This window comes from Ostrea edulis, chromosome 7, assembly GCF_947568905.1.
Source record: "Ostrea edulis chromosome 7, xbOstEdul1.1, whole genome shotgun sequence".
In the NCBI taxonomy this organism is placed as follows: domain Eukaryota; kingdom Metazoa; phylum Mollusca; class Bivalvia; order Ostreida; family Ostreidae; genus Ostrea; species Ostrea edulis.
This window is the reverse complement of record NC_079170.1, coordinates 31,172,822-31,199,529: the sequence shown is the minus strand read 5'-3', so window position 1 is coordinate 31,199,529 and position 26,708 is coordinate 31,172,822. Positions and strand designations below refer to the sequence as shown.

Below are 26,708 nucleotides of genomic sequence, written 5' to 3'. Positions count from 1 at the left end.
ACAAAGAGCTAGGAGAAACGATTGTAACTCAGTGGCGGATCTAGGATTTCCGAAGGGGGATGTGAAAGTCAAATATTAGCCAAAGTAATCGGCCATTCTGGGTGCAAAATTTGGAGTTTCACTCACAAGTTGTGGTTAAAAAGGGGAGGGGGATCCTGCCCCCCCCCCCCCCTCCCAAATCTGCTATTGGGACTAGCCACGAAGAACTGCTTTAAAAGTGTTATTTTTATCTGAACACGACAAGTGTTAACCAGTTGTAAAAACATCGGTCAATAAGAACATAGGTGGGTTTCTGTTGAATTATGATTTATATAATTACTTATTATAATGAGCAGGAAATAATCTAGCTTATACTTGAAAGGTGAGTGTGGTCCCCTTGAAGGGGATTCCTACACAACACCTTTGCTGTCATTCAAAACCACGTGATGTAAATAAGCATTCAAAAGTCCGAGTCAGCATGAAGAAACCTTTGAATTCCGGACGATCTTCAAAGCGCAGTTGAGAGTAAATTAATGCATCCAATTGTTCAAAATTGTCAGTATCGATATGAGTTTTATCATTTTATCAATACGTGTTTTTAAAAACACTTTATTAAAATGTGGAAAATGAGCTGTAGTGTCTCTTTAAAAATAGATACATTGTAACTTTAAGTGTTTATATATAGATACATTGTAACTTAAGTGTTTATATATAGATACATTGTAACTTAAGTGTTTATATATAGATGCATTGTAACTTAAGTGTATATATATAGATACATTGTAACTTAAGTGTATATATATATAGATACATTGTAACATAAGTGTTTATATATATAGATACATTATAACTTAAGTCTGTAAAGATAAATACATTGTAACTGAGGTGTTTTATATATAGATACATTGTAACTTTAAGTGTTTATATATAGATACATTGTAACGTAAGTGTTTATATATACATGTAGATACATTATAACTTAAGTGTATATATATATAGATACATTGTAACATAAGTGTTTATATATATAGATACATTATAACTTAAGTCTGTAAAGATAAATACATTGTAACTGAGGTGTTTTATGTTTTATATATAGATACATTGTAACTTTAAGTGTTTTTATATATAGATACATTGTAACTTAAGTGTTTATATATATAGATACATTGTAACTTAAGTGTTTATATATATAGATACATTGTAACTTAAGTGTGTGTGTGTGTATATATATATATATATTGATATATAGATACATTAGAACTTAAGTGTTTATATATAGATGATTGTAACTTAAGTGTATATATATAGATACATTGTAACATAAGTGTTTATATATATATAGATACATTGTAACATAAGTGTTTATAGATAAATACATTGTAACTGAGGTGTTTTATATATAGATACATTGTAACCTAGGTGTTTTATATATAGATACATTGTAACTTAATTAAGTGTTTATATTTAGATACATTATAACTTTAAGTGTTTATATATAGATACATTGTAACTTAAATGTTGTATATATATTACATTGTAATGTGGGTGTTTACATATAAACACATTGTAGCTTAAGTTTTTGAGGACAGAATGTGAAAGTAACACATTTTAAACCTTACACCTCGGCAATATTATTTTATTTTTTCATTAGGCAGATTCAGAAAAGATGGAAAAAGGGGATTCACCACTGGAACTGCTGTAGTAAGCAGTGAAGGAAATCAAATATGTTGAAAGTTACAAAGTTCTTTCCATTTTTATCTCATCTGAGCTAGAAGTGAGCTTTTCTGGTCACCTGTCCTCCGTCAGTCAATCTCTGTTGGTTCATAAAGTTTACACATTTTTGACTTTAGACAAGTTCTTCTCCAGAACGACAGGGCCAATTTCAACCTGACTTGCTGTAAATCAGAAAATTATTAGGGTTAGAAATTTGCATGTATCAGTAATGAAGTGAAAATGCATAATCTCCCGATTAAAAACGCTCAAATTGTGCGATGTCCTGTAACTGTAACAGCTGCGAGGCATTCTGGGATATTTTGTATTCTGTCAATATTTCCATAAATCTGTAATCTTTACACAAAACGGAACTAATTTACCTTAAAATGTCTAAACATTGACAGGTCCCACCAATGTACAGATCATTATTTCCTACGTTATAACGCATGGGCAGTCGGAGTGAACCTTTAGAATCAGTTCATTTGATGCTTCTTGCATTTGTATTCACATTACATGCCAATTTTTAAATTCAACACTCAGAGAACATAGCCTGGATAAACATTTTGAATATTTGTACAATGAGGGTAATGTTGCAGATTGAATAAATCATTTAATTAGACATTTCAGATCTGAATATAGGAGTTCAAAGTTGTGTAAAGTTTTACATAGAAGTTTAAAGTTGTGTAAAGTTTTACATAGAAGTTTAAAGTTGTGTAAAGTTTTAAATAGGAGTTCAAAAGTTGTGTAAAGTTTTACAAAAGCGTTTAAAGTTGTTTAAAGTTTTACATAGGAGTTTAAAGTTGGGTAAAGTTTTAAATAGGAGTTTAAATGTTGTGTAAAGTTTTACAAAGGAGTTTAAAGTTGTGTAAAGTTTTAAATAGGAGTTTAAAGTTGTATAAAGTTTTAGATAATAGTTTATTTAGTTTTACATATGAGTTTAAAGTTGTGTAAAGTTTTACATAGAAGTTTAAAATTGTGTAAAGTTTTACATTGGAGTTTAAAGTTTTGATTAACAATTTATAGTTAGAATCTCTGTGAAGGTATGGTGAAGATCAATCTAATTAAAATTAGCTGTTTTGAATCTACTTTTTGAGAAGCGGTAGCAGATTCAAAACAGCTAATTTTAATTAGATTAGGCGAAGATGTTTGTCCGTGCAGTGTTTATACAAGAAATAAAAGTGTAAAGAAATTGATAATGTGTCAAGGTTTGGGTCAAATGTCTGCAAAATTTCTGAAAATTAGTATATTGATGTTGTAGCCGACATTTTCATTTTGGACTTTTCCATACAGGAGGGTGACGTTGTAAACGAGTGGGAAAAAGCAAGAGTTGCTCCCCTTTTCAAATATAATGATACTTTCTCTGTTAACATATGAACCTGTTTCTGTTTTACCTATCATAAGCATACTTTAGCACCTTTTACAAGTATTTGTATGACAATAACCTTTTAGCATCTTAAACATCAATCAGGTTTCAGATCAAAACATTCATGTGAAACTACTTAGTCTTTACATAATTATCAATGACAACTGGCCTGAAAACATTGATAAAGGGAAACTTACAGGTGTACTTTTTATTGATAGAGCAAAGTATTTGACACTAGCTTTTATCTTTTGGTATATATATATATGAAAAGACATTTAGATGGTTTTATTCTTATCTACATGAAAGATCACAATATGTTAAATGGAAAGGAGTTATCTCAAAGGAACAAGATGTTGCCATTGGAGTTACTCAGAAATCTATATTAGATCCTTTCTTGTTTTTGTATTAAGCTCACATCAGCCGAAAGCTCAAACAGGATGGATTCTGTTTTCAACTTCCTGTATTTTAATGGAACAATATTCCATTGTCACCTGCATCTGCATCTGCATGTGCATGTGGTGTTTTTGTCTCTCAAACTGATTCAATACGCAAGAGCATGTTCTGCATGTCATCATATTTTTAATACGCCAGTTTCGAGATAAGAGCTCTCCTGTGTAGGAGGTACATTTAGTAGAACTTTGAGGGCCTAAGTTGGACAGAGTGAACCTACTGTCAGTTACTCAGGAAGACAATGAAATGTATTAAAAACGGCTTCTTTTTAAATATGTAAATATTGGAAACACAAAATACTATTGAAAGAAATGTTTTACTAAAGCAGAAACATAAAAACAATGTCATATTTGAAAGTAATATCCAGGATATGATACCTACGACCAATAAAATTACGTGATATAATAAGGATTCCATGTATCTATAATTACTCCCTGAATACTTATCACTTAAATTACTTAGTTTGTGTATCAGTTGAATTCGGGTGATGAAACAGCGTATGAGAGACTTAAGAGTATACATTCACTTATGCAGTGATGAATATTCGTCCCACTCCCGCATGTAAACAAGTTGTTTCGTGCCTTACTATGTACGAGAGTTCTTCAAAGGGAAATAACTCGAGCGTACCTAGAAACTGGTGTATTGAGGAAGGCTACTGACAAAGTGGTTGATGTTACAGAGGTTTAACTTTTCCATTTTTTTGTCTGCTTTATATTGTATCTTCCACCATTTTTTTTCACTTTTTCATTCCATCACTATTTCCATCAATTTCTTTTGCCTCACCACATGTAGGTCCAATTATATGTTATGTTAGAGACAGTCGCTTAATTCACATCACAATGTTGACATTTCCATTTCTTGTCAGCAGTATGTCATTTGATCATTTTTATCAATGTTTACATTTTCATATTTCAGTTCTTAACATCAATGTTCCACTGACACATTGACAATTGTGTTTTATTTCATTCAGCATCTTGAACAGTAATTGTGGTTGTACTTGCTTGTAATGCCAGCACATGATGACAACAGTTTTGTTTAAAGTCAGTATTTTGCAAATTTTATGGTTGTGTTATAGATTTAATGCAAATGCAACCTCTCATTACCAAGGTTGAATGCTGTCTGATGTGTTTCATACCAATTGTTAAGCCATTTTTTTTACATCCTAATTTTGACTACAGATTACTCTGTTTACCTGTTGAAGGTGTAGGGCTCATGGTGGATGTGACAGCTTACTCCTCCTACGCACCTGATCCCACCTCTAGTGTTTGCCTTTTTCAAAATTTGTATTCTTTATGAGATTGATTGCTGTATGTTATCTTCAATTTTTCATGTTTTTGATATGTATATATTGTTAAAGATAGGGCCACCATGTTTTTGATATGTATATATTGTTAAAGATAGGACCACCATGTAAACTAGTTTGTATGATAACTAATTGTGCAATCCTGTATAGATAAAGGATATTATATTCATTACAAGCATCCTCGTCCTTGTAGGCAGAACAGGAATACAAAAGAAGTTTGGGGCTGCACATGTTGTATACTGATGTATAGGAAAATATCTTCTCAACAGGAGTCTGTTAAGTAGACAAGCATTCACATGTTGTGTTCATTGGATTTTCTTCAAACAATTATCCCTGCAGAACAGGAAGGGACCATAATATGGGGACTAAATTTTGGGAAGGGGGGTTGGGGGGTTGGGTGGGTGGTCAGACATGAAGACTGTTTAAAATGTCCATCTTTTAATAAATATCTCAATTGAAAATAAAAGGCAATACAAAAGTGAAATGTTAGCACTTTCATTAATATCTAAAGACATTTTACAAAAAACCCACAAACAATATTAAAATGTATTGCCATATATACAACACAGTGGATTGAGGGATAAATTGCCGCGAAAATTGTGGTGATAGGCTATGAAATGCACACATACATGTAAAGTAACAATTAATATGAAATTATATTATATTATATTATACTGTTCAGACTCACTGGGTTTAATCTTTTGAATAAAATGTTTTTTCCTTTTCTCTTTTTTGTATAACACAGCTAGTCTGTATTTTGTATAACATTGTCTGTATAACATTGTCTGTATTTTGTATAACATTGTCTGTATTTTGTATAACATTGTCCGTATAAAGTTTGTAAATTGGGAATACTGAAATTGGAATGTCCATGACCTTATATATATAAATGTTGAATACATTTTCTCTGAAATTAAAGGAGGTCCCTTGCTGTAAATATTGACATGTGCCACATCGCAGATCTTTACAATTTGTCATGGAATTGGTAGATTTTCTGAATTTGGATGGACAGTCACTGTCAGCATTCTTCTTACTACCGGGTTCTTTGGTTGATGTTCGTGTGCAGTGAAGTGTGACTGGTTAACTAATTTATATGCTTCTGTTTGACTTAATAGACTCTTCTTTCAACAAATGTCATGAGTGTTAACACAGATGTAATACATAAGGAACAAATAATCTGAAACATGAGTGTTTAAAACAGATCTACATGTAACTTGAATGTTGGTGACCCTAACTCTGACGGTGTGTTTGTTGGAACACTTAAGTCGCTGTACCGTGACTAGAGATGTTATGTTATGTGATCCATTAGTTTGTTGGAACACTAAGTCGCTGTACTGTGACTAGAGATTCTGTGTTATGTGATCTGTTAGTTTGTTGGAACACTAAGTCGCTGTACCGTGACTAGAGATGCTACGTATGTAAAGTGACTTCAAACAATGTGTGTTCCTTGGAACACTTTAAAATGTTTACCATGACAAGAGATGCTATGTTAGATGACTTTTCTGATGTTTAAGATATGATACTTTGTAGATTTATGATAATTTGCCATTCTCTTGAATTTATCAACTTTGATTATCATAGTGGTGTACACTTGCTTGATCTGAAAATTTCTTGTTGTTTCAGTTTCTTGTTGTTTGCTTCTTGTTGTTTGTTTGTTATTTGTTTGTTGTTTGTTATTTCATGTTGTTTGCTACTTGTTATATGTTTCTTGTTGTTTGTTTGTTGTTCCCTTAGCCAAAATAACTGGAAATTTCCCATTGAAATAAAATTGAAAATCAATTGAAATAGCAGTTATCATTGAAATACCAGTATTTTATCAGTGATTTGCTTTTGGGGCTCATTAGAACAGTTATTTCATGACCATTGAAATACCTGTTTTTGGATAAATGTACTTTCAATACCTTAAATTTACCAGTGAAACACAAGTTTTTCTTAAAACTTGATAATCAATGCTATAAATATACATTGTTACACCAGTTAATTTCTATTACAGTTTTTCTGTTTTCAATGGTGAAGCATATCTTAGTCTAGTCAATCTAAAAGTTATATAAAAGTTTCCATCCTCTAAACCTTTCATCAGAAATTGATATTGATATAATTGATCACAAATTTTCCCTGAGACAGGGACTTTTGGACCAAGGTCATTTTGGAAAGGTCAAGGTCACTCGGAACATATACCTTATGTAAGTAAAAGTTTTTGAAGTTATGAATGAATATTGACACCAAAATAATTACCCCCCCCCCCCGTAAATTTTTTTTTTAAAAAACCTAGTTAATAATTCTCAAAAACACGGCACCCCCCCCCTTCATCCTTCATTCAAAATGATGCTGCGTATCAACGTAGTAACCCCCCCCCACCAAATGCAACGTACTTTATAATGGGTGGCTCCCCCCTCCCCCGGCCTCTCTTTTTTATTTTTGTAGTAGTGAGTGGGAAGATTAGGTAGAGGTTATGAGTATATTGGCCCCATGTATTAAGTGACTCTCTCTCTCTCTCTCTCTCTCTCTCTTAAACACACGCTATATGATTTTCAAAGAAGTCGATATCGAGAATATTAAAATCTGGTAGGTCCCCCCTCTGAAAAAACAGTAGATTAAATAGATATCGGTAAATCGGCTGTTTCTTTCGACACGATTCCTGGATCCGCCCTTGATCCTCTCGCTTCTTCAGGATGCTGATCGCGCAGACTCCACATGACGTCATTTAAGGCATTTGAATTTCTTTCAACGCGGAGTGTTGGACGAGTGAATATATTTGATCAACATGTTTGCAGCGATATATTATACCGATGACAGGAAAATAGAAGTGGTCCATTCTAAGAAGTGAATCGGTTGGAAAATGCAAACAAACATTCACAACTTTCAACTTGTTGTATAGAGACTGTGACAAAGTGTAGCTACTTGATGATGCGCGGGGCGGGAGAGTTGGATTCAGAGACGTGATGTCGACTACGATGTGTGTAAACAAAGGTAAGCATTTCTTTCGTATAAATTTCAAGTGCAATCACATGGGCCTGTCACGAATTTGATCCTTCTCTATATAGACTATACAATAAATTATAGTGCGGGGGCCTAAATTTTGCAGCCCTTCACCGGCAACGGTGACGTCTCGAGAAGGAAGTAAAACATAGCGCAGATTTCAATTCACTGCGATGATTTACATGGATGTCGTTAGACGAAAATATCGAGATTAAAGATGTGTTTCTTAATTAGATCTTAGGAGTCGGCAGTTTTATCTGTAATTAAGGGTGTACAATATAAATAACAAACACTAAGCTCTTCGCGATCGAAGAGACAGGAATGCAACCCAATTTTGGCAAAACACAACATGCGGCCTGGTATGATTTAACTAAATATGACAGTGGAAATGTCCCACCTGATTTCTGGAACGACCACGGTAAATAACGTTGACAATTTAGATTTATGAAACATTACAATGTGTAATATACATAATATATTTTTGAAAATACATATTTCTAGACTGTCCTGACTACAATTTTATTTCTACGTTACATGAATGTGGGGAAAAATACTCGTCTTATGATTCTTCTTTTATTTTATTTTTTATTTTTGTAGATTAAGCTTGATGAATCCTACAACCTGTTAATAGATGTGAGCAAGATTACCAGGCGGCGCCGGACTTGGACTTGTTGCTGCATTATTTTACTCCGACATATCTGGCAGCACACTCGACAGCAAATAGAATACTATACTGCTAATTCAAGGTATAGTAGACTATGAATCCTAAATCATATTCAATATTAAATTTGGGATATTGACACAATTTGAGATACAGTTGTTGTCTTCGGACAGGCTGCATTTTAAAAAAGTTTCTTCACTGATAAGTTCTATAGTATTTTACAAATTTTACCCTCAAGTCAATTGATAAGCTTTTCCCCTTTATAATTTATTAATATAACAATAATACACATGAAATATCTGATCTGTTCATGAATTTACTATATTGTATCTTGTCAAGTCAAAGTCAACCACTGTCATTTTACTATTATGTTTTATTTAAATTCTTTCTATTGTTTTATCATTTCCTTTATAGCTCTTTCAGGTCTTTTATTAGTATATTATCAATGATTATTAGCGCAAGCATTGCACAGCACCTAGAAACTATATGTAATTTTGTGCTTTATAAATGAATAAAATAATAATATATATATATATATATATATATATATATGGCCCCTAGAGGCACTGTCAGTTGTCTTGATAACTAGTATATAAATATATATATATATATATATCTGTGTGTGTGGAGTAATTACTGCAGTTCACTACAGCTCGAAGATCTCGTTATCTCTAATTCATTAAACTTAAATGAAACCTTTTTATTTTACAGAATACTTACAAAAGCAGTTCAAATGTGATAATGCCACACCCCTCATAAAAAGAAAATGCTTGGACATTGCCAGAAGCCTGAAATTGATTGATTCAGTGTTACATTGAATTTATAGGATGTGTACTAGACATGAAATCTGCAAAATGGACTTTTCCTTGTTGTTCCTACATTTCTTAAATGTTAACTGTAGCACACTCGTGCTTGTTGCTCCAATGGAAGCAGCCATTTCGGGCATAGTAAGATCCAGATTGGACCAGAAACAATTTTTGTTCCTGAGTTTAAAAGCAGTCGGGGGTTTTGAGTCCAGGTCGGTCGGGCAACGGGAAATGGACATAAACTTGAAGAAACAGGCTTTAGAGGAATACACCAAGAAAATGTAAAAATGTGAAAGAAAATTGTATTTATGACATAATACATTTTGATGTATGCTTTCATCATTTTGTTGATGGCAGTGATCAACTGTTGAATGTTCAAGTCCAGTTTTATATTTTCTTAAACAATGTTGTAGAATAAGCAGCAAAAAGAATGTGCATTTACCTGATCATGTACCATTTGCTTTTCAACTTTCTATGTATGTGTTCTTTGCTTCATTCTATTTTGTACAATTCATGAGTTTGCATAGAACATGAGTTGGCACACATGTGGAAATTTGTTTTATTGGTATTTCAAATGCCAAGTACAAAATAATTTGACTTGTAGTGGGTTGTGAAAACAAAAAATTGATTCTATTTTTCTTTATTGTTATATTTGTATTTCATTACATTGTCAACAAAATTTCATTAAGCAGTTTTCCTGTTAATAGTAAATAATTAAAAAAAAAAAATTAAAAAAAAGATTTTTCAATGGATTTTTAATGTATATTTATGAACTATTATTTATTTTTCCATTGATTTTACAGTTAATTTTGATGTCATTTAACTGGCTCAAGCTCATTTACATATTTCGCTTATTTCAATGAGGTTTCAATGGAGTTTCACTGCATTTTCAATGAAAACTGGAAAATCACTGGCTCAAGCTCATTTACATAATTCGCGTATTTCAATGAGGTTTCAATTGAGTCTCAATGGATTTTCACTGCATTTTCAATGAAAACTGGAAAATCAATGCTTTTTCTAGGTTAGAATTGTATTGCTAGTTTTATTTGAATTTGTGATACTGGTATAACACTGTTCTTTCAATGGTCAGAATAAAACTACAAAAGTAATGGAAATTTAATGCCATTCTTTTTTCTAAGGGTTATTTGTTTCTTTCTTGTTATTTGTTTCATGTTGTTTGCTACTTGTTGTTTGTTGTTATTTGCATGTTTGTTATTTGTTTCTTTTTATTTATTTGTTTCTTGTTGTTTCTTTCTGTTGTTTGTTTCTTGTTATTCATTTCATGTTGTTTGTTACTTGTTATTTGTTTCTTGTTGTTTAGTTCTTGCTGTTTGTTGTGGGTGTAAATAAATGCATTGTCCTAGCTAACTAAGGTCTCATTGGGATTTCCAGAAGAATTCAAATTATTTATACATGCAAACATGGAAATTTATAATTGTTTTAAAACATGAATGACAATGTACAAGGTCTGTTCTATGGTGATGCATAATGTTACTTTGTGTTGGCCTTTAATTATATACTGTGACTGCACTATTACTTTGTGTTGGCCTTTAATTATATACTGTGACTGCACTATTACTTTGTGTTGGCCTTTAATTATATACTGTGACTGCACTATTACTTTGTGTTGGCCTTTAATTATATACTGTGACTACACCATTACTTTGTGTTGGCCTTTAATTATGGTGTGACTACATTTTCAGCTTCCTGTGGCAGTTGAAACAAGTCCTTGTGTTCAGGCATAGTCATTTAGTGGGAGTGTATATATAGAGAAGATTACTTCCTGTTGGTTGAGACGTGACAATTTCTGTACAGCCGCAGTGATCAACATGACAGGTATGTGGTAAACCCGAGATAAATGTATCTCAGTTTGAAATCTGCAGTTTACTAGTTTTTTTTTTTTTTTTTTTTAGATCCCTCAGTGATTGTATAAGCAGGCCTCTTGTATTTTTTGTACGTGTTTGGTCTGTCTAAGGAAATACTAATATGCCTATGTAAATGTTATGATATTTCTCATGATTAAAATATTTCGTATGTCACGGTAATAATGAATTTATTGGGTTTTGTTCTAGAAATAAAGGTTACAGATCGGTGTTTTATTCCCAGGCAGTTCTGATAACTTGGATAAATCTATCCAGTTGAACGTTATCGATTTTGTTACAGTAGTGATTAAATATTAATTATTAGCATATTTTTAAAAAACCCATTAATTTACAAGATGTCACAGTTGCAATACAGTTTTAAATACATCAGTTTATAAATAAAGAATGTCACCCATAAAAAACTTGGTTCAGTCCTATACATGAGCTATATTTAAATATAATCTTTGTTGATTTGTCCTGATGACCTTGACTCCTGCAGGAATGTGTATACACTTGATTTCCTTAAAGGGACATATAGTTAGCTGTGAAAGTGATGGCAACCATTTTTTTTTAATCAAAATCTTTCAATGGCATAGGGATATATATTAATGACTAATAAAAACATTTATTTTTTACAAAAACAGTTAAGAGAAACTTTAAGTTAATAAAACTATATGTTAGATAACAGCTTTTAGTGTAAAGAAATATTTAAGGTAGAATTATTGTCTTGCAAAACAATAATTGTTTAATATTCATGAGCCTGCTTTGAGGTTAAGAAGTGTTTGAAATAATTATATACTAGTGTTAGTACTGAACTATATATGTAGAGCAATTTTCATTGAGTTCAATTTTTTGTGACAAAATGAGTCATAAATGCCCCTTTAACAACATGGAAAACTGATTGTTCAAACAAATTTGTATCTGTGCAGTAATCTCTTGATTGTATATCAGATTTTTTTTTAACTTCCTTAAAAAGTTTTTTTCTGGAAGAGTGATGTCTGCTTTTAATGTAAGTTATCCAGTACTAATTGGTTCATTGAAGTACATGCACCAATATAGAAGTATTAAATTAGAATTGAAGTGTTGATGGTATGTCTGGATTCTGTGAGTTATGTGTACTATGTCATTGGTACATGTGTTGATGGTATGTCTGGATTCTGTGAGTTGTGTGTACTATGTCATTGGTACATGTGTTTATGGTATGTTTGGATTCTGTGAGTTGTGTCTACTTTGTCATTGGTACATGTGTTGATGCCAAAGATTTACTAAATACAAAGTGCCTGAGAATGATACGGTCATTTCCAGCCATGCATGATCCCTTGAGAGTAGAAATATCACCAACTGCATGCAAACACTTGAAACACACATTTCTGAAACCAAGCCTGCATGATGAGAGTTTTTTTTATGGTAAATGTCTATGTTCTAAACTGACTACTGATACCTGAATGGTGTAGGCTAGTCTGTATAGAGTGAATTAAGTAACTTCTACTGATGACTGAGTGCTGAAGGCTAGTCTATATACAGTGAATTAAGTAACTTCTACTGATGACTGAGTGGTGTAGGCTAGTGTGTATACAGTGAATTAAGTAACTTCTACTGATGACTGAGTGGTGTAGGCTGCAGTCTGTATACAGTGAATTAAGTAACTTCTACTGATGACTGAGTGGTGTAGGCTAGTGTGTATACAGTGAATTAAGTAACTTCTACTGATGACTGAGTTCTGTAGGCTAGTGTGTATACAGTGAATTAAGTAACTTCTACTGATGACTGAGTGGTGTAGGCTAGTGTGTATACAGTGAATTAAGTAACTTCTACTGATGACTGAGTGGTGTAGGCTAGTGTGTATACAGTGAATTAAGTAACTTCTACTGATGACTGAGTTCTGTAGGCTAGTGTGTATACAGTGAATTAAGTAACTTCTACTGATGACTGAGTGGTGTAGGCTAGTGTGTATACAGTGAATTGAGTAACTTCTACTGATGACTGAGTGGTGTAGGCTGCAGTCTGTATACAGTGAATTAAGTAACTTCTACTGATGACTGAGTGCTGTAGGCTAGTGTGTATACAGTGAATTAAGTAACTTCTACTGATGACTGAGTGGTGTAGGCTAGTGTGTATACAGTGAATTAAGTAACTTCTACTGATGACTGAGTTCTGTAGGCTAGTGTGTATACAGTGAATTAAGTAACTTCTACTGATGACTGAGTGGTGTAGGCTAGTGTGTATACAGTGAATTAAGTAACTTCTACTGATGACTGAGTACTGAAGGCTAGTGTGTATACAGTGAATTAAGTAACTTCTACTGATGACTGAGTGGTGTAGGCTAGTGTGTATACAGTGAATTAAGTAACTTCTACTGATGACTGAGTGCTGAAGGCTAGTGTGTATACAGTGAATTAAGTAACTTCTACTGATGACTGAGTGGTGTAGGCTAGTGTGTATACAGTGAATTAAGTAACTTCTACTGATGACTGAGTGGTGTAGGCTAGTGTGTATACAGTGAATTAAGTAACTTCTACTGATGACTGAGTGCTGAAGGCTGCAGTGTGTATACAGTGAATTAAGTAATTTCTACTGATGACTGAGTGCTGAAGGCCAGTCTGTATACAGTGAATTAAGTAACTTCTACTGATGACTGAGTGGTGTAGGCTAGTGTGTATACAGTGAATTAAGTAACTTCTACTGATGACTGAGTGCTGAAGGCTGCAGTGTGTATACAGTGAATTAAGTAATTTCTACTGATGACTGAGTGCTGAAGGCCAGTCTGTATACAGTGAATTAAGTAACTTCTACTGATGACTGAGTGCTGTAGGCTAGTGTGTATACAGTGAATTAAGTAACTTCTACTGATGACTGAGTGCTGAAGGCTAGTGTGTATACAGTGAATTAAGTAACTTCTACTGATGACTGAGTGCTGAAGGCTAGTGTGTATACAGTGAATTAAGTAACTTCTACTGATGACTGAGTGCTGAAGGCTAGTGTGTATACAGTGAATTGAGTAACTTCTACTGATGACTGAGTGGTGTAGGCTAGTGTGTATACAGTGAATTAAGTAACTTCTACTGATGACTGAGTTCTGTAGGCTAGTGTGTATACAGTGAATTAAGTAACTTCTACTGATGACTGAGTGGTGTAGGCTAGTGTGTATACAGTGAATTAAGTAACTTCTACTGATGACTGAGTGCTGAAGGCTGCAGTGTGTATACAGTGAATTAAGTAACTTCTACTGATGACTGAGTGGTGTAGGCTAGTGTGTATACAGTGAATTAAGTAACTTCTACTGATGACTGAGTTCTGTAGGCTAGTGTGTATACAGTGAATTAAGTAACTTCTACTGATGACTGAGTGGTGTAGGCTAGTGTGTATACAGTGAATTGAGTAACTTCTACTGATGACTGAGTGGTGTAGGCTAGTGTGTATACAGTGAATTAAGTAACTTCTACTGATGACTGAGTGCTGAAGGCTAGTGTGTATACAGTGAATTAAGTAACTTCTACTGATGACTGAGTGGTGTAGGCTAGTGTGTATACAGTGAATTAAGTAACTTCTACTGATGACTGAGTGGTGTAGGCTAGTGTGTATACAGTGAATTAAGTAACTTCTACTGATGACTGAGTGGTGTAGGCTAGTGTGTATACAGTGAATTAAGTAACTTCTACTGATGACTGAGTGCTGAAGGCTAGTGTGTATACAGTGAATTAAGTAACTTCTACTGATGACTGAGTGGTGAAGGCTAGTGTGTATACAGTGAATTGAGTAACTTCTACTGATGACTGAGTGGTGAAGGCTAGTGTGTATACAGTGAATTGAGTAACTTCTACTGATGACTGAGTGGTGTAGGCTGCAGTCTGTATACAGTGAATTAAGTAACTTCTACTGATGACTGAGTGGTGTAGGCTAGTGTGTATACAGTGAATTAAGTAACTTCTACTGATGACTGAGTGCTGAAGGCTAGTGTGTATACAGTGAATTAAGTAACTTCTACTGATGACTGAGTGCTGAAGGCTAGTGTGTATACAGTGAATTAAGTAACTTCTACTGATGACTGAGTGGTGTAGGCTAGTGTGTATACAGTGAATTAAGTAACTTCTACTGATGACTGAGTGGTGCATGTAGGCTAGTGTGTATACAGTGAATTAAGTAACTTCTACTGATGACTGAGTGGTGCATGTAGGCTAGTGTGTATACAGTGAATTGAGTAACTTCTACTGATGACTGAGTGCTGTAGGCTGCAGTCTGTATACAGTGAATTAAGTAACTTCTACTGATGACTGAGTGGTGTAGGCTAGTGTGTATACAGTGAATTAAGTAACTTCTACTGATGACTGAGTGCTGAAGGCTAGTCTGTATACAGTGAATTAAGTAACTTCTACTGATGATTGAGTGCTGTAGGCTGCAGTATGTATACAGTGAATTAAGTAACTTCTACTGATGACTGAGTGCTGAAGGCCAGTCGGTATACAGTGAATTGAGTAATTTCTACTGATGACTGAGTGGTGTAGGCTAGTCTGTATACAGTGAATTGAGTAACTTCCAACCAAAATTGTCAGTATTGATGATGGTAGAGGATATGCAAAGTATCTGCATGAAGTCAGATATTTGTTCTAATCTACTCCTCAGACACAATGAACAAATCATCCATAGTAAGATATTGTTATAATCACACACAAACAAATTATCTGTAGTCAAATATTGTTATAATCACACAGAAGTAAAGTATCCATAGTCATGCAGATATTGTTACAATCACACAAACAAATTATCTGTTGTCAGATATTGTTATAATCACACTAACAAATTATCTGTTGTCAGATAGTGTTATAATCACATAAACAAATTATCTGTAGTCAGATATTGTTATAATCGCACAAACAATTTATCTGTAGGCAGATATTGTTATAATCACACACAAACAAATTATATGTAGTCAGATATTGTTATAATCACACACAAACAAATTATCTGTTGTCAGATATTGCTATAATCACACACTAACAAATTATCTGTAGTCGGATATTGTTATAATCACATACTAACGAATTATCTGTTGTCAGATATTGTTATAATCGCACACTAACAAATTATCTGTAGTCAGATATTGGTATAATCACACACATACAAATTATCTGTAGTCAAATATTGTTATAATCACACAGAAATAAAGTATCCATAGTCATGCAGATATTGTTACAATCACACAAACAAATTATCTGTTGTCAGATATTGTTATAATCACACTAACAAATTATCTGTAGTCAGATATTGTTATAATCACACTGAACAAATTATCTATAGTCAGATATTGTTGTAATCACACACAAACAAATTATCTGTTGTCAGATAGTGTTATAATCACACTGAACAAATTATCTGTAGTCAGATATTGTTATAATCACACACAAAGAAATTATCTGTTGTCAAATAGTGCTATAATCACACTGAACAAATTATCTGTAGACAGATATTGTTACAATCACACAGAAACAAATTATCCATTATAGTCCACTCCTATCCCTGTAATTTAAACTTAATGTGACTGTCTGTAGTTTTTTTTTTAGCCGAGTTGCAACAAAGCTGAACTCGGCTATTGGTTTGGTGATGCGGGAGGGCGGTTGGGCGTCAACAATTGGTTTGCGGATGATAACTCGAAAAGTATACAATCTAATCAAATGAAACGTTGATATATTGTTGGGTATCAGGTAAGGAAGACCCCAATTAATTTTGGAGAAAAATGGTCAAAGGTCAAGGTCACAGTGACCGAAAATAGAATGAAAATTTCAGAAACATTTGGTTTCCGGATGATAACTCAGAAAGTTTAAATCTGAATCAAATGATACTTCAAGATATTGTTATGTACCAGGTCAGGAAGACCCCTATTGATTTTGGAGAAATAGGTCAAAGGTCAAGGTCACAGTGACCGAAAATAGATTTAAAATTCCAAAAAAGTTTGGTTTTATGAGGATAACTCGAAATATTTTAATTTGAATCAAATGAAACTTGGATATATTGGTGGATACCAGCAAACCAAGGCCCCTATTGATTTTGGAGAAAAAAGGTCAAAAGTCAAGGTCACAGTGACCGGAAATAGATTGAAAACTTCAGATAAATATGGTTTCTGGACATTAACTCGAAAAGTTTAAAACTGAAATTAGTTCTTCACAATTATAAATATGTCACATCATTCCTTACTTTACACTGTATCCCATGCAACTCGGCTCATGCACCCCTGGGTGCATATATTGATTTTTGTTGTATAAGATGATATATTGATCAATCTGTGAAATTTAAAATATTGAAAATTAAACCTTGATTAAACTGAATTACATATATTTTGAATTGATTGAAAAGAAATTGAAATCATAAATTGTGAGCCAGAATTGAAAATGAAAATTTTCATCAATTATAGTGTTCAGTGCATGTACAATAATTATCTAAAGAGCACACACAAATTTGTACAATTATAATTTTTGGTACTGATTTAGAACTGTTCAAGGTCAAAGTCTTGGAAGAGATAACTGATATTATTGACAGCGTATTTTTAAGGACATATTCAGACAAAATGGATGGAACAAACGAACACACAATTGACTACATGCTTTTGTATTTCAAGAACCAGCTGTCTAAAGGCCACACTTAGGTTTAATGTATGTGTATATCAGGCAACACATTCATTTCTCTACCAGGATTTCAAATACATTATTTACTTCCTCGGTATCGCCCACCCAGTGAAAGTTCAGTCACATCTTAATAAATGCCTTCCTTAAATTGTTTGTACAGTTATATAAATACATGTAGAACAATTACAAGTTGTCCAAAGCATTTACATGTTATTCATTTTTATTGTCAGGCTTGGATTTCTTGAAAAAATCTCTAACTTAAGTTTGAGTTTTCTTCTATCTAAACAGTCAAAATTTGAGTAAAACCTCAGACTTAAGTGGAACTTTCAACTTATGATAAATTTATTTTGAGAAATCCAGGCCGGGTTTCAAAGCAATCCTTATTTTATTATTTGATAGTTTTTTTAAGAGGATATTTGATTATTTAGAATATTCCTGTACTAACTGACCTGCGTTATACTCCCAACAAAATGCAAACAACAATCTATAATATATTCCCGACAGCCAGCTGTGTGTATATAGGATGCAGAAATTTATTTACCACACAAAACTAATTGCTTTAAGCTTATTATGACAAAAAACCCCAAAAAACAACCAAACAACTGTCGCATGAAAATATTGTAATTTGACAATAGTATTCGGCATGTAATATTCTCCCCCAAAGAGCATCAGGGCTGACTGGAGAAAAGCTAGGGATAGAATAATGATATTTGCTAAATGATAAACTCTGGAAAACCTGTGTCTGTAAATCGTGAAATGCTGTTTCGACCTTACAAAGAGAGTTTGTTTAACCTGCGTGGGACGGCAGCTAGAAATGACTAATTTAACAACATTTTATGAAATTTTGTTTGTTCAGAATAGAATTATGTACAGTAACAGTGAAAATTCTATTGATCACAATATTTGTGTGACACACGATGCAATAAGGTAAATATTTAATGATCCATATAAATTTATGTTATTCAGGAAATTAAAACTTTTGAGTATTAGCTAGCTGGTACCATTTATCACATGAATTAAAATTTGAAGTGGTTTTTATATTTTTTTATGGCACAGAAAAGATTCATGATAATTTGAATTTTATGTGTCTTAAATGGAGATAAAACTCCTATACATGTGATTGGTTATACACAATGTAACATCTAATCGGTTTTGCAGACATGACTTAAATGGAAAAGATCAGATTTGATTGACTTCATTGAACAGAGCTAATGAATTGTATAGACCTTAATGCATTTATTTCCAAATCTAAATCGATTATAATCTTAGAATTATGTCCCCTGAATTTAATTTGCTTCCTGCAATCTGCTATACAAGCTTGCTCCTAGTGTAATATTTGACAAACATGCAGTCATTTCAAAGTTAAAAAAATATATCATTGTTGATTCATATATCATTTTTAATTATATTAGAGAGGAATAAGATGATTTGTGGTGAGAAATATTGTTCATCAAAATGAGCTTTAAATTACTATGTCTTCAAGGTTGTCATTCAAATCTGGTCAACAGATTGTGAATTCTCAGTCAGTACACAAACAGGAGACTGGGTATACCATGTTAATTAAATTGACATGAATGAAAATTAAGACAGGAGGAAAGAATACTTTATGTCAAGGAAACTGACTGACTTTACCGGAAAAATGCATCGAGATTGTTGTACATAATTTTTACTTTTACATGTAGTTAGCTACAAGCACTAAGTAACACATGCAGACAAAAATGCAATATAGGAATTAACTATTGCTGGTCTGTATAGGCAAATACATGTAGAGGAAAGATGATTATATCTTGGGTTATATTGAGATGATCGAAAAATAAGATTACGACTAATCTTTAGTGCCGATTTATCCGAGTTTGCGTGTCCTGTTTAAATGAGGTAATTACCGGGGATCTTCCTGTTAAGGTGCTGGGCCTAACAGTACAGACTGTTCTCTTCAATGAGCATTTTACTGCCTGTCCCTACGAAGGAAGGACACACAAGTATTTCCTGAAATGGACTTATCCTGTATCAAATCGTTTCATTAGTAAACAGATTTTACAGTCATACAGCTGACTATTGCATGTACTACAGGAAATGAACTCGCATACAAGACGAGTGGATCATTGACCGAGGAAGTCCTGGAGGATATAGCCATCTTGTTTACTGCTGACTAAGCAGATGTCTCTAATGACGAACTGTGCCGTTATTAACTATACGTAGAATCATAAGGTTTTAATGTCTTGATGCAATACTGATTTGACAGCGGATTGCCCTGTTTACCTGATCAAGACATAGGGCTCACGGCGAGTGTGGCCGGTCAACAGGGAATGCTTACCTGATCTAACCTCTGGTATATCCAGGGGTCTGTGTTTGCATGCCCAACTCTCTATTTTGTATTCCTTGTAGGCTGAGTTATGAGATTGATCACTGTTCGTTGACAATTCAAACTTGGTACACTGGTACATCCTAAGGAGTAGATGACCTCTATTGATTTTTAGGTCACATGGTCAAAGGTCAAAGGTTAAACTGAACAGGAAGATACTTTCTGCTCAATATCTTGAGAACCCTTAGATTGAAAGACATCAAACTTAGTACACTGGTACAGCATAAGAAGTAGATGACCCAAGGTCAATGGTCAAACTGGACATACTCTCTGTTCTGTAAAATATGAAAATACAAACTTAGTCCAATATACATTTCTATCACCAAACATTTCAAAAATCATTTACTTCATTGACACCAAACTTTGTACACTGTTACTTCCTAAGGAGTAGGTTTGCCCTATAGATTTTGAAGTCACTTGGTCAAAGGGCAATCCACTGTGGACATAGGAAGATATTTTCCACTCAATATCTTGAGTTTTTTTGGTATTACTATCTGCAGTTAAATGATACACGTATAACCCTTTTCAATTTTGCACCACGGGGGGCTTACATGTTTCTGAAACGTTTCTTGTTATGATTGTTAGACTGTTCTTAGCACACTGATTTTGACTATGGATAACTCCGTTTACCGGATCAAAATATAGGGCTCACAGTGGGTGTGACCGGTCAACAGGGAATGTTTACTCCTAGGCACCTGTAAAAGTGGTTATGAACACGGGGGTTTTGGGGTTGGAGGGGTTACACTGATTATGTAACATGTAACATATGATAATAAGCGTGTAAATTTTCCCCATGCGTATAGTTATAAATGCTTTATATAATATATTTCAGTTACCGCAAATTCACCCCCACCCCCCACCCCACATAATGTTGGACGTGGAAAAACGTGTACTTAACCCCCAGTGTAAATAACGACTAGTTCTACAGTCAATAATTTCCATCTTTGTCCTTTTATTCGTAACATGTTTTCAATTCACAATTATTGTTAACAAGGATATACATTAAATGATCGAGCTACACGTAAACAAAGCTTTGTAACTCTACATGCAGTGATCTTAGTGTTCTAATCTAGAATCCACAAAATGTGCATCCTGTAGATAAATTATAAGAGCATCACACTTCTTTTATTAAATGTCATCAAGGCCTTGCTAGTTTACTGTAAGTATATATTTTTGGTTGGTTTCCTTATTCTGATCCATAAATAGTTGAATGTTTTCAAAAATATAGCTGACCCCAAGCTGTCTATGAAGATAGTCAAATTAAAAATGTACGTAATCCATTTAAAAGGGGAACAAAATTGTACACAAAAGTATGGAAACTTCCTGAGAAGACATGCCTTTTGTTGTTGTTTTTTTTTTTTTAGAGTAGAAGGGTTACCAAAAGCTGAATTAATTAAGTTATAACTTATAATAATAAGTTTTCACTAAGCAACTTTATTAAAAAAAGGAAAAGGATTACAGTCGTATGGAATATCATGTGCTAATTAGTCTTTTCTATCTGTGACTATATGCACACAAGTGGTGATTGAAATTTAGGTAACATTTTTCCCTCCAATAGACATGGGTAAAAACCACTGGTTTAAGTTTGACTTTCTTTTTATTGACTAGATGTATTATATTCATTTGAAACAAAAGGAGACTTAAATTAAGGCACACGAATCCCCTGTGTCGTGTGGCATTTAAAGAAAACATTGGAGGCAATTTAAAATGGAAAAAATACTTGATTTGTTACCAAACTTGGGATTTGCAAAAAACAAAACAGGAAATAGCCAATTAAAAAATTTGCCAAAATAATTTAATGGAAAAATATATTCTGGAATACTTCAAAAAGCACATCATGCGTTATCAGCATTTCACAGTCTGAATAAGTTTGGTTCAAGGCAATGACTCGCTGTAATACAGTTTGGAAATAACTTTTTGCGCTTGTTTTAAATTGTTTCAGACAGACATTGGTGGTCTTTTTACCACATCATCGTTTGTACCATCATGCATTGTTGTAGGAGTCTACGTCTATGAATATACTATAAACCGGTTTCCGTTATCTTCTATTGACTTTCCAACACTAATGGCAATCTTGACCACATCGCAAGTAATCACATCACCCGCAGTAGGCAAATATCCAACTTTCTCGCGGTAAATTGAATTACTTTGAGTGAACACAAGCTTATCTCCCTTAATTTTCGTTTCGATACTGGGTTCTGCATACTTTCTTTGAACTTCATATAGCTGTTTTCTTTTTTCATTATCTCATCTGGTTCATCCGATTGTGTCGAACGATTCTAATATCTGACATGTTTTCTTTTAGAACTTTGATTCTTCATCACAAGGTCCCCTTTTATTCTCATCATTGAGTTGCACACACATCAGTCTCGGGAACATTTCTGTGTGTGTCTTATTCTCTCATGTTGAAATTAGTTATTTGGAATTCATATACTGTCATCTGTTCCATTTCCATCTCCGATATGAAAACATTCCTAAGGATGTTTACAAGATTTTCTGGCAACTTTCTGTCCGACATTTTTTCTTCTATAGTCCACTAACAATAATTGTTCTCCATTGATCTTAATCTCAGATCAACTGTTTGACTATTTTTCTTGTTTACACGGTATTCAATCTGAACTGCGTAATCTTCGAGTCAGTTTATTTCATGTTCCAATATTCCTGGTTGTCATGCAGTTCTGTTACAAGGTAGATGGTGTCATATTTGGACATTTTCTAGGACCTTTTCAATACCGTCTTTCGCACTTATTTCTTTTGTTATATGTCATCAAGATGCTTACCTTGTCCATTGAGTTGAAACAGAAAATTCGCTAGTAATGTTTGTGTACTTGAAATGCCTGCTTAATGTCTCTCAATTGAAAATCTTCAGTTTTTTGTTTCATCAGTATTGTCTACAGTTGAACTTCAATATCTCAAAAACCGATATCTCGAATACCATGGATCTGTCGAAGTTATTCGGAAATGACTGTATTTTGTCTAATCCATATTTTTTTAAAAAAGAAAATACACTTAATACACGCAAATGAAAGAGGATATGAGTGCCACCCACTGACTTACTGAGAATATTTATAAAAGTTTTCCAAGCGTTTAGTGTTTCTATTTCTTGCAAAACATTAACTTAATTCAGCACACATCACTCAGTATAAGGTCTTATTCACTTTCGCTGCATTTTAAATATCGGAATTTCAATGATTATCAAGTGTTTGGCAATAACTTTTCCTCTAAAAGAAATATATGTCTTACATATTAGGTGTGCACACTTCCTTCTCCCTGCATGTTAGGTGTGCACACTTCCTTCTCCCTGCATGTTAGGTGTGCACACTTCCTTCTCCCTGCATGTTAGGTGTGCACACTTCCTTCTCTCTGCATGTTTGATTGACAAATCATTACAGATCGTTGTGATTGATTAGTGAATTGTTTTTTTTTTATTTCGTGGATTACTCCTTTGTAGGTCTGGTTAAAGCAAAGCAGTATGACTGGAAAGACAGCAATCTGGCTCTGTTTGGATCTGACACAGAGAAACAGGTCAAAAGTATGTAATGTTACCCAATATCACTCAATTCAAAGTGAGATATCATCACTCAATTCATTGTGAGATATCATGACCTGAATTTATGGTGAGATATCATGACCTGAATTCATTGTGAGATGTCATGACCTGAATTCATTGTGAGATATCATGACCTGAATTCATGGTGAGATGTGATGACCTGAATTCATGGTGAGATATCATGACCTGAATTCATTGTGAGATATCATGACCTGAATTCATGGTGAAATGTCATGACCTAAATTCATGGTGAGATATCATGACCTGAATTCATGGTGAGATATGATGAGCTGAATTCATTGTGAGATATCATGACCTGAATTCATGGTGAGATGTCACCTGAATTCATTGTGAGATGTCATGACCAGAATTCATGTTGAGATATCATGATCTAAATTCATTGTGAGATATCATTACCTGAATTCATTGTGAGATATTACCTAAATTCATCGTTAGGTATCTTGGCCTGAATTCATTGTGTGATATCATAACTTGAATTCATTGTGAAATATTATGACCTGGATTCATTGTGAGATAGTCATTAGACCTCCAAAAAAATAGGTTAATTGCTTGGTTCTCAGGCCCTCCCGCATCTGTTTAAACAATGTGGCATAGCCATTTTTGTTCTTTAAAAATAAATAAAATAGAATTTCTCTCATGCACTCTTCTGATGCAAAAAAGTAATCCAGAATCCCTGACCACATGTTAAATACTCTGATCTGTAAAAAGTTGACTAAGTCTGGGTCATCCAGACATTTGCGTTAAGAGATCAAATTTTGCAAATGGCCTCCGGGGTTATAAGCTCCTAATATTTCATCGTGATGATGTCAATATCTGTACAGATACGAAAAGGCTCAACGTTTATTCTGCTGTGGCACACCGTGGGAGGTTTTTCCGATACTTGCTCCAAGTTGGAACTGTTTAAAAGTCGTGAATTTAATTTGAATTTAAAAGGAAATCCCTCATCTGTTTTTTATTTGATGAAATTGACAAAACCCCTGCCTGCCCTCATCTGTTTTTGAAGAAATTGGCCTGAGAACCAAATAATTCATATTTATTTTGGCCTTATACATTATACAGAGCTGGATGCCTGCACCCCCTATCCCAGGATGGACCCTTGTCATTTTTCAGACATTCAAATTACCAATGTTATAAATTGTTGAGTCAGTATGGTATGTAAGAAAGTAAAATGGAATTTATTTTAATAGCCAGCCATAGAATTTGTGAAATGCTGACTTTAATAAGACTGTTGAAACCCCTGTAACATCAACTTATTTGTCAGTAGCTTGCCACAATTTAAAAGTTATCATATGCAGAACATGCTCTCATGTATTGAATCAGTTGAGAGACATAAAAACCATATGCAAGTGATGAGTGAATATTGGTACACTGCAAATATGTGAAGTTTAACAACAGAGAAGCTGAAGTCATCCCGTTTATCTTAAAATTGTGTTAGTTCACCGTTGACATCTACGCTCAAATTAATAACTCTCCTAGTTATAGTCATTCTCCTTGTTGATCATTCCCCTAGTGAAATTCTCCTAGTTAATTATTCTCCTGGTTAATTTTTCCTCTAGCTGATAACTCTTCTAGTTAATTCTCCCAGCAAATAATTCTCCTGGTGAATTATTCTCCTAGCTGAAATTCTCCTAGTTAATTATTCTCCTGGTGAATTATTCTCCTAGCTGAAATTGTCACAAGCCACGCCTATTGACTCCGTTTACACTACGGACTCGGTAACCGTGGCTAGCGATGATGAGTTAGTTATTCTCCTAGTTGATAATTCTCCTAATTAATTAATCTCCCAGGTAATAATTCTCCTGGATAATTATTCTCAGAGTTAATTATTCTTGCTAGTTAATTATTCTCCTAGTTGATAATTCTTCTAGTTATGAACTCTCTGTATCACATGGCATTAAACCTGTCACTTACAGTCTGGTTGTTTGTTACAGAGGAGTCTGCGGAATCAGAGCCGGCATGGAAAGGAATTGGACAGAAGCCAGGAGTCCAGATCTGGCGGATTGTGGTCAGTAATGGGTGGGGAATGATGTCTTAGCCCCTAGGGGGGGGGGGGGGGGTTATGTCTTAGTCCGGGGTGGGTGGGTGGGGGATTATGTCTTAGCCCCTGGGGAATGGGGGGATTATGTCTTAGTCCGGGGGGGGGGGGGGGGGGGGGTTATTGTGTCTTGGTCAGGGGGATATTATGTCTTGGTAATGGGGATTATGTCGTGGTAATTGGGTATGATGTTCTGATAAGGGCAGGAGATTATATTTTGCATTTATGATAGTTTTTGGGGTGGGGTGATGGCAATCTAGTCATGTAACAGGAAATGGAAATCATGTGACTTTAACATAAATAAAACTTAAAAATTAGGGAAATACCCATTTATTTTATCTGAATGAACAAAACAAATGAGGAACCACTGCCTCCAGGTAAGAGGATTAAATGTGCCAGTATTCTACCACCTCACGTATAGGTCACTAGGTCTTGATAGAGATTCATTTAAAAACATACTGAGGATCAAGACTTCGATGTTTGAATTGTCTTTGATGATTACTAATTGATTCTTTTAAATTTTTAGAAATTCAAGGTAGCCTCCTGGCCAAAAGAGGATTATGGGAAATTCTACAATGGTGATTCCTATATTGTTCTGAATGTAAGTAAGAGTATTAATGTATGTGGCAGTTTTATTTTCATTCTTTTCAGGGAATTGTCATATCCGCAAATTTTAATCCTCGTCAAAGAGTAACAACTCTTCAATTCTGAGTTCAAGCCCCCTTTGATTTGTTTATGTTTCTCAAACTACAAAACATTGACCCTACTGTATCTGGTGATCAAATCATGCCAAATGATGGAAACAGAAATTGTCATTTGACTATAGATATCACGTATGGACAGAATTATTATGTACGACTGACTGATAATGACTATAGATATCATGTAAAGACAGAATTATTATGTACGACTGACTGATAGCGACTATAGATATCATGTAAAGACAGAATTATTATGTACGACTGACTGATAGCGACTATAGATATCATGTAAAGACAGAATTA

The 26,708-nt window shown here is 33.9% G+C and overlaps 1 protein-coding gene across 3 annotated transcripts in view; it reads left to right on the top strand.

Moving 5' to 3' along the window:
- LOC125653751 (gelsolin-like protein 2) overlaps positions 1-26,708 on the top strand; it is a 45,028-nt gene that overhangs the window by 6,064 nt on the left and 12,256 nt on the right. For 2 of the 3 annotated variants that reach the window (XM_048883344.2, XM_048883346.2), the window contains exons 2-5: positions 10,961-11,093; positions 23,550-23,630; positions 25,601-25,674; positions 26,231-26,305. In XM_048883344.2, coding sequence (XP_048739301.1) covers positions 11,087-11,093; positions 23,550-23,630; positions 25,601-25,674; positions 26,231-26,305 — 237 coding nt within the window. In that variant the 5' untranslated portion in view covers positions 10,961-11,086. Of the gene's footprint in view, positions 1-1,633; positions 1,684-10,960; positions 11,094-23,549; positions 23,631-25,600; positions 25,675-26,230; positions 26,306-26,708 lie in introns of all 3 variants that reach the window. The other variant, XM_056144002.1, reaches the window with a different exon arrangement.